The sequence below is a fragment of the Pan paniscus genome, chromosome 5, assembly GCF_029289425.2.
Source record: "Pan paniscus chromosome 5, NHGRI_mPanPan1-v2.0_pri, whole genome shotgun sequence".
NCBI classification, from domain to species: domain Eukaryota; kingdom Metazoa; phylum Chordata; class Mammalia; order Primates; family Hominidae; genus Pan; species Pan paniscus.
In genome coordinates, this window is record NC_073254.2 from 183,266,442 (window position 1) to 183,278,775 (window position 12,334).

Consider the following 12,334-nt stretch of genomic DNA (forward strand, 5'->3'; position numbering starts at 1 on the left):
CCTTGCTGGGAAGCTAGTCCCTAGCGCGCTGCTTCCTCTCCTGGAAACTCTTCATGTAAATGACATCTACTCAGCCCTGGGGTTTGTTCCCGCATCTGGGAGCCTTCCCTTAACCCTAGACTAGGCGCAGGACTTGATTGTCTGCTTAAACGCCCTGTCCTTCTTATGTGTAATTGTCACATTTGTCATACTTGTTTAATATCTTTTTCCATACTATTTTACAAACCCGAAGAGGTTGGTACCATACTTGCCTGATTCATTTCCGTCCTTCCAATTCCTAAAACAGTGATGGGCATGTAATACGTGCACTCTCAATAGACATTTGGTGAGGGAAGCCTAAGTAAGTTAATACAGGTGAAGTGCTCGGTTTAATTCCTGGCACATGGCGGTGCTCACTACATGTTAGCTACAGGTGCTGTGAATCACGCACATATCTGTGCAGTCCTGAAGCCTAAACCCGTTGAGCATAGTTGGTAGACTTTGAAAGAATATCAACTGCCCCCAATCCTTAGAACATTTCTGGCCTGCCAGTTCTCCTGGTAACCTGAGCTTGTCAGTACATAAGGCTCACTAACCCCTGACATTCTAAAAAGGCAAAACAGCTTTTAGATCAGATAAGACCAGATAGAGAGTCTCTGCTGCTGACTGCAACACGCTGCGTGCCTTCTTCCTCCTCACCTTCTCATGGTGATCTGAAACCTTGTTCTTGAATATCTCATGACTCCAGCTCTTAAGCTAAATGATAGCATTCTAATTTTAGTTGTTTTTCAGCAGATAGATTTTGTCCTGCAGTGTGTCTAACTGCTGCTGTAATGAGCCATCGTGCTGCTGAGTTCTATGGTTATATTTAGGTTGGTTCCCTGAGTGAAGGCTGAGCCGTCTCTTTTCATTACATTTGTATTTACTTTCAAACTAAACAAGAACAGAGTCTGGACTGGACCAGAAGTTGTAGGGGGCTCTGAAGTGTTTTCATGCAACAAACCCTAGTTCGTTGCTAGGGGGGATGAATCTGACCACATTTTTTTAAAAAAACTTCCTAGTGATTCCAGAGGAAATGGCTGTGAAACCACTAAATGATATCTTATATTCTAGGACTTTTAACAGAGGATTCGGTTTAGTTCAAACTAGCCAGGCATAAAGGAAGCACTTAGGATAAGTTTGAACTAAACCAAATCCTCAGTTATAAGTCTTGGAAAATAAGGTATCATTTAGCGGTTTTGCAGCTATTTCCTCTGGAATCACTAGAAAATTTTTAAAAATAAAGTGGGGTATGATTCATCCCTTTCAGCAACAAACTAAGGGCTGTGGTATAAAAACACTTCAGAGCACCCCACAAATTCTGAGGCCAATGGAAGCGGGTAGGGGGCTCTGAGCAATTTTAGCAGGTGGTGAGATGATCAGATAAGCTTGAGGGAGGGTAACCCCGCGGTACCTTGAAAGATAGGTTGGGGAAGTGGAGAAAGACAGAAAAGAGATCCATACAAGAGCAGGCTGGTGCTCCAGTGAACGGGTCCCAAGGATCAGAACCAGAGGAGTAGCAATAAGAATGGATACCTAGAGGAGAGAAGGTGAGGATGGAGAGTGAGACCAGAGAGAGAAGATGAGGATGGAGACTGGGACCAGAGAAGAGGAGGTGAGGCTGGAGATCAGGACCAGGGGAGAGGAGGTGAGTCTAGAGACCAGGACCAGAGGAGAGGAGGTGAGGATGAAGACCAGGACCAGAGAAGAGGAGGTGAGGATGGAAACAGGGACCAGAAGAGAGATGGTGAAAATGGAGACTGGGACTGGAGGAGAGAAGATGAAAATAAAGACCAGGATGAAAAGAGAGAAGGTGAAGATGGAAACCAGGACCAGAGGAGAGGAGGTGAGGATGGAGACCAGGACCAGAGGAGAGGAGGTGAGGATGGAGACCAGGACCAGAGGAGAGGAGGTGAGGATGGAGACAAGGACCAAGGGAGAGGAGAGGAGGTGAGGATGGAGACAAGGACCAGGGGAGAGGAGGTGAAGATGGAGACCAGGACGAGGGGAGAGGAGGTGAGGATGGAGACCAGGACGAGGGGAGAGGAGGTGAGGATGGAGACCAGGACCAGGGGAGAGGAGGTGAGGATGGAGACCAGGAACAGAGGAGAAGAGGTGAGGATGGAGAGTGAGACCAGAGGAGAGGAGGTGAGGATGGAGACCAGGACCAGAAGAGAGGAGGTGAGGATGGAAACCGGGACTGGAGCAGAGAGGGTGAGGATAGAGACTGACACTGGAGGAGAGGAGGTGAGGTTGGAGAGTGAGACCAGAGGAGAGGAGGTGAAGATGGAGAGTGAGGCCAGAGGAGAGGCAGTGAGGATGGAGACTGGGACCGGAGCAGAGGAGGTGAGGATGGAGACCAGGACCAGAGGAGTGTTGATGAGGATGGAGAGGGAGACACAAATTCAAGAGATACTGCAAAAGGAAAACCAGATGATTTGGTAACATGAGGAATGCGAAGGAGGAGAAACAGGCTTTGACCTGGAGTGACTGGGAACAAGGTTTATCTTTACTAAATATGAGGAACATAGGGAAGAAGAGGAAGTTCAGGGAGGAAATTTAGTCTTTGGAACAAACTGAATTTGAGGTTCTGGCAAGATCCAGGCTGATGGAAATGTGAGCTGGAGTTCAAGAACAATGTCAGGACTGCCTCAGAGATGTGTTGACCAAAGCATCATTTCTTTTTATAGCCTGGGTCCTTTTGTCCCTTCACAGTGGCATCTGCTTTAAGGTCATAGTCAATCTTTTTCATTAGAAGGTAGAACATCTTACAAATAAGAGCCTCTGACTTCTTCTTGGAGTCATCTGAGGCATCACATTTTATTAATCGCACTTTTGACCTTCTATAATAGATGTTTTATCTGGCTCTTCTACTTAAACCGTGGTACTTTTTGCCATCTTAGAAAGTGCGTAACAGGCTCCCATGACTGAAGAAACTGGGGCCAAGAAAGTGCCAGTAAGTTGGCCAAGCTCGCACAGCCAGTTATCAGCATCCTGATTCCTGACCCCCTGCACTTCCCACTGGGGCAAGTGGTGCCTTTCAGACCCTCCCTGGTGGCATCTTGCTCTGTCTCTGCAGTACAGCTTGTTACTTTGCACTCAGAACTGTTTCTTTAGAACTGGCATATTCCTGTGGTCTCTTATAGCTTATGTGTTGTTTCCTTCTAACTGAACTTTAAAAAATTTTGCTTTTCTTTCCTACTTTGTGAGGGCCTAAACGTAGTCACTTTATGTTCACTTCTACCAAGAATATTCTCGGTGTTTGTAACCAGCCTATAGTTTTGAACACCATGCCCCACCCTCCTTCCCAAATGTTCGTTCCATGTTAATGGTTTTAAGAATTGTATGGATTGTTGCATGAAAGAGATTGTTGCATGAAAATGTATCTGTTGTCAACCCACATGGGTTCCTTTAACTCTAGCAACATTAAGTGATCTTTTGTCTTTCATACTGCTTATCCAACTCAGAGCCCCGGCCTCTTCTACGAGGGGAAAATGAGCTGCATTCCTAGGGCTGGTGAGAAATCAGTGCCAATGGGGACAATAAACAGTAATCAGACAAGATTCCATTTAAAACATTAGGGTTGCAATGTGTCATCCAAAGCTATAATAATAAAGGCCCATTGGTCCCCAGTAGAGCACAGTTTAATTAAATGCAACCACAAGACAACTTTACCTTAACCTTGTAGAACTGATGCTTTCTATTAAAATAGTTTCTGCTTGGTCCTTCTTTTACCGTATAGATGCCTTGAACCTCCGAAACCGACAGGTCATCTGTGTCACTCTCAAGGTCCTCCAGCATCTGGTTGTGTCAGCTGAGATGGTGGGCAAGGCCTTGGTGCCTTATTACCGTCAAATCCTCCCTGTCCTGAACATCTTTAAGAACATGAACGGTGAGTGAGCCCACGAGTCAAAATGTCTTTTAAGCCAAAGAAAAAGGGAGTGGTTTGAAGTAGAGTTAATTAGCAACACGTTTAGGATTTATTATTGCATATAAACCATGATCCATTTGGAGATCTAAATAGCATATTCCCACGCCTTCTCCAGCTACTCCCTAGGGAAACAGTAAAGTTAACAATTTCATTTATTACTCCTCAGGTACAGCTTACTTACTCAGTACAGAAGCGCTAGCAGTTCTATAAGCTTCCAATAATTAAACTGTGAAGTTTTTTTAATGGTCTTTTGAATACATTAGTAGGTTTTGAGTTTGTTCTTTTTCTTGATAGTGATTCTACCTTTAGATACTTCCTGTTACAATTTCAGTCAGTTTTTTTCCATTGGTTTAAGATGAATTTTTAAGCACTATTATTGAAATCTGGTAAATGGTTTTGATGATTCATTTATTTTTTTGTAGTATTATTCTATAAGCTTTGGAAAACACAGATGAATTCATATGGCTCTATTTTACCCTAACAAAGATATTAGCAAGTTTTTGGTGACCTTTGGCAGGCAGTGGATGTAAATCTATTCATTAAGCGTGTGATTTCATTGAAATGATGAGTCTAATTTTCTTTTTTCTTGTTAATTTTGAAGTTCCATACTTCTCACATGCATGGTATAAGTCAACATTGAAGTTATTTCCTGATAGTGGTATCAATAAGTTAGTAATTTAATGGAGCACTGAATGAAACTTTTACAACATGATCTGCTCATCATACATTCAAGAAAAAAAATCAAACAAGAAGCTGAGTTTACAGCAGCTCCTGCCACAAACAGACTTTTGTTTGGAATCACTATTTTTTATATTATTACTCAATTGCTATTATGTCTGCTCCAGGCATAGACTATTCAGGAAATCATGGAATTCTCAAAAAGCGTTTAGCTCTCTTTCAATAGTAGAACTGGCTTATATGTTAAATACTATACATATTTAGAAAAAGGACTTCAAACTGGAGCTATAGGAGCTTACCAGTGCCTGTAGTGGAGTGCTTGCAATGGTGTTCTGTTCAAATTATCTGAAGAGCTGTGGGTAAGGTGGACATTCAGGCGAGATGGTTAGTCTTTAAGCAAAGTAATAACTGGGTTTTAATAATTGAGTCTCTTATTGTTAAAACTTAATGTTTCAGTAACAATATTCCTACATTTGGAAAATACTTATTTAAACAGTCTTCATTCATAGTTCATACTTTTACCATATAGTAGCAGCAAATATCCATGAAGTTATGGGAGACTCCCAACGTGCACCTTTTTCAAGTAAGGTCGATAAAAGAAACTCTAACTGCATACCTCATATTTAGATTCTAGTAACTTGAGGGAGATAGAGATAAAGATGTTCTGCTAGAGATGAGAGCATTATTAAAGAGATGGAAGCATCAGGGAACAGCCACCCCCAAATGTCTTAGTTAACATTTGTGAAGTGTGCGATTCACTAATATTTCCTCAGTAATCCTCATGCAAATCTATGATGCATGTACTATTACTATTTCCATTTAATTGTTGCAAAAGTTGCCTCTTGTAGCTTTCCTCCCATGTGAACAGTTGTTTCTGTACTTGATGATCCTGGAAGATGAGCCTGAACACATTTCTCCTTTCTTGCCTGAGTATCTGGGAATAGGTAGCTACTGCAACACTGCTTTAATGCTTTTGTTGGTCACACAATAAAGGCTAGAACTTATATCTAAGCATCATTCTGTATCCCTGTATAAAAGTAGAAAATCAGTGATGTTCAAAGGACAATTAGAATCTTTCTTTATCCTCAAGGAAATCTGTAAAGATGGATAAATATTGCTGCCGCGAAGACAGATAAATCTTGTTGGGAGCTCTAGACTATTAAACAAAACAATTGGTTTCTACTGCTTTCTCATTATAGTTTTTCTTTAAATCTTTAACTCACAGGTGTTCATATACTTAACAAAGAAAATTATTGACTTTAAGAATAAATCCCTAGTAAGATTTTATCAATGTGGGACATTTAAAGTTCATACGAGAGTCCTTAATTGGTTCCAAACTCAGCTAATTCTTTTGGAGTCTTTCTAAATACATGCATCAGGAATTCTACATTTAAATTATTTTTCTGCTTAACATTTTTCTGACATTTGTAGGGAAAAATATTATCTTCCGCTTCATTTTCTACTTATCTTAGAAACCTGTCACAACAATGCCAGCCTGCAGTTTGCTGTATTTTCAGAGGGTCCTATTACAAAATTGGAGCATTCTAGCTATAAAAACTTAAAACTGTTCTTTAAAGTAGCTATGTTACCCTAGATCCAATTCTTTCAGAAAAAAAAGCTTATCGCAGGATTTTCAATTACATTAGAATTTTCACTAGGAAAATGGTTTAGCTTTAATAACATTTTAAGAAAGCCTGCTTTATGATATACATCACAAAATTATATATACTTATTTTATTTAAGCAGATGTCCTTAGTAACAGATATAATATTTACAATTAAAATTACATTAGAAATTGACAGTATGTAGCAGTAGAAAAAACTCATCCTAAATTTCAATGTATTTGAGAACAATTGCACATTTCCGTATTCCTCTTTTTTTTTTTTGTATTTCTCTTTTATGTAAATCAATGTCTCGTTAAACTCAGATTCAAAAATATTTCTTTCAAATCCCACTACGAAATTCTTTTTAGAATGCGACCAGATACAAGTGACAAAAAAGAATGAGAGAAAATATTCTTTCAAATAAAATGACCTGTCCGTCTGTCAGCATCCCCTCGAAGCGCAAACATTAGATTAGTTCTACTGCCTGAAGTTTTTGCAATGTCTCCTGTTTTAATGCCACATGAACTTCCTCTGAAATAAGCAGTGGGGGTTGCAGAGCCAGGGACCTGGACATTGGGACAGTGGCCCATGTGAGGAGCCCAGGCTTCCAGTCTTTTCAAGGACCAGTTGGAAATCAAGTAGGGGAGGAGGAACAGTCCATGCTCACAGCACCAGTTCAGGCCCCATCTACACGATCAGAGCAATGAAAACTTAGAGCCAGCCCCACTAGATCATTCTTGTTCTAGCAGAGAAAGTGGCTGTATCCTCTTGTGTGTTCATAATATTTTTCACAGAGTTTAGTTAGGCTGTAGTTAAAACAAGAACAGATAAATCTGAGATGTGAATGGTAGTGTAGACTAAACGGTAACATTTTGGAGCCAGAAAAGCTGTGACCTCAGGCAAATCCCTTAAAGTCTCTAATCATCAATTTTTCTGTCTACACAAAATATGCATCGTAACAACTTTTCATTAGGGTGGGCATAATTCGAGACAAGGTGTTCAGGGCACCTTCACATGGAGCCTGTCCATGACCGGGTATTAATGAGAGAGCCATTATGATTACACAACATTATATACATATCCAATATTATATACATACAATAGTATATATTATAGAAGAATATCATGCTCTATGAATTATTATGTAACAACATAACCAGGCAACTGAAAGTGTTGTGTGTGACCCATAGCGCTCTCTCGTTGGGTGACCTGTCGCTTGGCCCTCTGTGAGCCTGTGAGTGGCATGTGGCCTCCCGGTCTCACCAGCTGCGTCAGTGCCTTTGCTTCAAATGGTTCATTTTGGCTCTAATTGCCAAATGCAGGGCGAGTGGCCAAATAAGTGAAAGACTCAGATTCATTCACTGGTAACAGGTTTTCAAATCCATCCTTTCCTGGCATAATCTCTCAGCTTGAATATGTGACTGGAGTTTAGGGAACATCGTATTTACAAAAGAGAAACCTCTTTCCAGCACAGACAAGGAAAGCCTGGGCCAGGGTCCTCTTCGAAAAAACCAAACTGCTATCTAAGCTTTTGAGCTCATTTCCCTGCATTCTAAACAGTGAATTTTGGACGTAAAACATGCTGTCTTTCCAGTGACTGCTTTGAGGGGAAAGAGAAAGGGGAGTTCCTACAAAATATTCCTTGGATGCATTTGTCATACAGCCAATAGCAATTTATTCTTTCCTATGTTCTTTCACAAATGTTATTAAAGGTTACAGAAAATTAAAACAATAGGAATCTTCAATTTATAGCTTTCAGAGATGAAACTACCAAATTAATGATGCAGAGTATTACATTTGAGGAGCATGAGCCAATAAATGGCATTAAAGCTTTTACAGCTGGAATATGGGCTCTGCCAGCAGATTAGGGCTCTCCGACAGGCCTGTTGACCATATTTTGGTTCATTTCTAACAGTACCAATAGTTCTGAAACAATCCCTACCTAAAAGATTTCAGACTCCAGATATCAGAGACTCTGATAATGTTGTAAATTTATGTCATGAAATATGCAAAAGTAAACATAATAATGAAATATCCTGTCCCCACATTTTTAGGAATCAAATTGCTTGGCTTTATCTAAGATAAATCTAAGATGTTTACCATTATAGACTAATAAAAAGTTCATTAAAGAGACAAAATTTTAATTCAGATGCAGGCACATTAAAACATATAGGGAATGAGGATGCCTGAAGTTTGCAAAATTTTAGGATGTTTGTACCAGGTCTTTGACCTGTAATTTAAATGGCTTCTAAGAAATAGAAGTAATTATTTTATGTTGATCATCTTTTAAAACAACTTCTAAGGAGAACCTAGGCCTTGTAAGTCAACCTGATTCAAACCCTCCTTGATAACCCTCCTTGATATTCGTGTGAATTCTCTGGGACCAATTCTCATGCTCTTTTCAAACGTTGATGAACGTCTGGGAATGGATTACCAAACAACAACAGCAGCAACAAAACTTTCAGTTTTTCTGTCCCAAAGTTGATGTATGTAAAGGTTATTTCTCCTCACAGAGATTTACATTTAATTTTGGAATTCAGGTTCATTCCCCATGGAATTCTGAACAATTTTGCGTTCATAATTTACATTTTAGAAATTTACTTCGAAGTCCCTTTGAAATGGTTAAATGTGTTAAATTTGAACCATGAGATTATCCTAAATTCATTGAGGAAGTTATTAGAACTACTGCCCCCCACATTTCTGAAAGTTAGATTTGGAATTGTCACGCATATATCTAGTCTCTCTGAGCACTTTCTCCGTGCACACTTAACTCATTTGTCTGCAGAGAATCCTGGGATTATAAAGTTGGAAGATCCATGTAGGGGTCCTTTGGTCTAAGAGTATCTCCAGTTTACCAAACTAATCAACCATTACTTCCACGAAGGCAAAATGTTTGTGTTGGTCTTTCCTTTTCTTATATAGAGCTTGGCACACCTAGTAGAATCAGGTGCCTAATATGTGCTTGTGTGAAATTAGTTCACTAACTCAGCCTACACAACCAGTACTTATTTGTTCCGTCTTGTCCAAGCAGCCTCACTGCTTCATGGGGTAGCCTGTTCTACTTCCAAAGAGAAAGGCAGCTCCTGTTTTGAAAGGAAATTTACACCTAACATTTCCGTCTGGTTCACCTCTCTCATCTAAACTACACAGCACAATGGTTAATCCTTTTCCACATATAGCAAGCCCTCGGGAAATTATAGAAAACTTTCCTTCCCCCTCAGTATTCACTTCTCCAAGTGCAATATCCCTACTTCTTCCAAGCATTCTCTATAAGCAGAGCTCCCAAAGCCTGGAACATCTTTGAGGATGGGGAGGGAGGACTCATTTCTACAGAAACAGATGGTTGTGCAGTGATCTAAGTGAGAGGGCAGCCCAGGACAGCAGATGGTCCTGGGAAGGGCTCAGGCCTCCCTCCCTCACCTGATGCCCCCACGCGTGGTCAGCCCATAAAGACCTCTTTACCATGGTGAAACCTACACATGCTTATGAGGTTAAATGCCTTTCCTCTTCACTGAGACTGCTACATTTGAGTCTATTTTCAACCCAAATCCACTTATAAAAAGCATCAGGGGAGTGGGGTCAGTCAAACTGTAAATTACGTCTCTATGTGCTCTTCTCTGTAGACCTCCCTGGTTGCGCCTGCCCGGAGGGAAGGATTATTCTGAGTTGTCTGTAACCTGGTAGGGCGATATCTAAAGAAATCAGAATCCAGCTCTGAAGGCTGTGTCTTAGCTTCCTGGAGCCACGTAACAAATTACCATACACAGAATGGCTTAAACAACAGAAATGTATCGTCTCCCAGTTCTGGAGGCTACGAGTTAAAGATCAAGGTGTGGACAGGGCCAGCTCTCACTGCAGGCTCCGGGGAAGCCTCCTTCCTGCTGCTTCTAGCTTCTGGAGGTGCCAGCGTCCTTGAGCTTCCGGAGGTGCCAGCCGTCCTTGAGCTCCTTGGCTTGTGGATGATGCATCACTCCAGTCCCGCCCCATCTTCATGTGGCCTTTTTTCCTGTGCGTCTGTCTCTGTGTCTCTTCTCTTCCTATGAGAATACCAGCCCTCATAAGGATTGGATTAAGGGCCCACCCTACTCCAATACTCCAATATGACTTTATCTTAACTACTTTCATTGGCAATGACCCTATTTCCAAGTAAGGCCACATCCTAAAGTTCTGGAAAAGACAGGAATTTGGGGGAGACACTATTCAATCCAGTCCAGATGATATACCTCTTTCCTACAGTCTGTGGGGAGAAAATCTCATCTTTGATTTTCTAAAGGTAGAGGTTTTGTGTTGGTTTCACTCCTTCACGTGTTGTAACTACTGATACTGAGCCTGCTCTGCACGGACTAATGAAAACTCCCTCTTTCAACAACAAAAATGTCATGCCTTTTCCTTTCAGCAGGAAGGGTTTGTTTAGTTAAGAAAGAAACTGGGCCTGGATAAGTTTTGAGTAGGGGAGCTGCAGGGAATTGATGTTTCACTTCTTCTTCAGTAATGCTGCAAACTAACCAGAGATGGAAGCTCACACTTCCAACAGCTCTGGATGCTGCCCTGGGGATCCCATAGCAGCACCCCAGGGTGCTGCTGCACCAGCCCAGTCTCCAGGGACCTGGCCACGGTGAGGTCGGTTCACCTGGGCCTGTCCCGGCCCAAACCAGCTGGGCAGGAGGCTCAGGCCACTGTGTGCCTAAAGGGGTTTGTACCAATAAATGTGGGTCACCTGGTGGACAAGCAGGGGAAGATGCTTGGGCAGATGGGATAATTTGTGGAGAAACAAGAAATGGGACAAAGCATGCAGCTGCCGAGCACAGCACTGAGGCGCAAAGGCTCCGGCTGCAGTTTTTCTGGGTTCAAACTCTGTTTGCCAGCTGTGGCTTTTGACGGGTTATGTAACAACTCCGTGCCTTAGTCTCCATAATTTAAAAACCAAGTTATTGGGAGGATTAAAGCAGCTCATTGACTTGCAGAGAACTATAAGAAGGTCATTTTTCAGGAGTATCTACTTGGAGAGAAGGAGGGGAATGAATTGTGGAATCGAGTGTAAGTGCTTTGAAACTAGCGTGTTAGGTAAATGTCTCCTACCTGCAGCACAGGATTTATGGAGAGAACCAAATACATGTGGCTTTATATGGTCCTTCCAAGAAAATTAAGTGAAATCTATTTAAGTTAATATCATAATTAACATCTAAGATGATTACATATGAAATAAATATTCAAGAATCAATACCTTTCCCATATGCCAGCAGTCAGAAATGCAATGCAAAGTTCATTTTCTAGATGCTACTAATTCCTAACTGCAAATATTCCAACCCAGACAAACTTTCACTGCTCAGCTCTCCCTTCCCCCGAAGACAGTTTAGTTCCTTCCTTGGCCCTCTCACATCATTGCAAAGAAGGGCTGAGTAGTGACCTACGCATAGGGCTGCATCAGCAGGTTCACTGGCCTGCCCCAGTGAACTAGTGAAATCCCAACCTCTTTCCACTGTGTTCTGTTTTCGATTGGCCCTTATATTTGTGGTTTCTCTGTATAAATCTTTCCAACTTGTCGTGGCCAAGTTTCTCCTGGACATCCCCATTTCACCAGCATCTGGCTTTAACACTGTCCCCACTTATGCAACTTTACCTGAAGGGATCAGACTGCCAGGAGGATACTGAGTTGCAGACAGGTTCATGGCCCAGGCACATCCCCATTGTTTCTGGACCAGTGGCAAATGTGGTATATCTAGAATGGCTTGTGTAAGAGAATCCCATTCATTGCTTCTGAAACGGTGATGAAAGATGTCAACAAAAAAAGTCACACTCTGTAAAATATTTAAAGAGGCTTATTCTGAGCCAAATATGGGTGACCATGACCCAAGGCACAGTCTCAGGAGGTCCTGAGAACATGTGCCTAAGGTGGTTGAGTTACAGCTTGGTTTTTATATGTTTTAGGGAGACATAAGACATCAATCGATATGTGTGGGGTATACATTGGTTTGGTCCAGAAGGGCGGTGGTTTACAGGTCATAGTGGGTTCGAAGAGTTCCTGATTGGCAATTGGTTGAAAGAGTTAAGTTATTGTCTAAACACCTGGAATCAACAGAAAAGAGTGTCAGGGTCAAGATAA

General features: G+C 41.5%; 1 protein-coding gene across 9 annotated transcripts in view; it reads left to right on the forward strand.

Moving 5' to 3' along the window:
* Nucleotides 1–12,334, forward strand: part of PACRG (parkin coregulated) — a 640,692-nt gene that overhangs the window by 353,577 nt on the left and 274,781 nt on the right. For all 9 annotated transcript variants that reach the window (XM_055114297.2, XM_057302618.2, XM_003820237.5 and 6 more), the window contains one exon: nucleotides 3,761–3,910. In XM_055114297.2, the coding sequence (XP_054970272.2) occupies nucleotides 3,761–3,910 (150 nt within the window). The remainder of the gene's footprint in view (nucleotides 1–3,760; nucleotides 3,911–12,334) is intronic.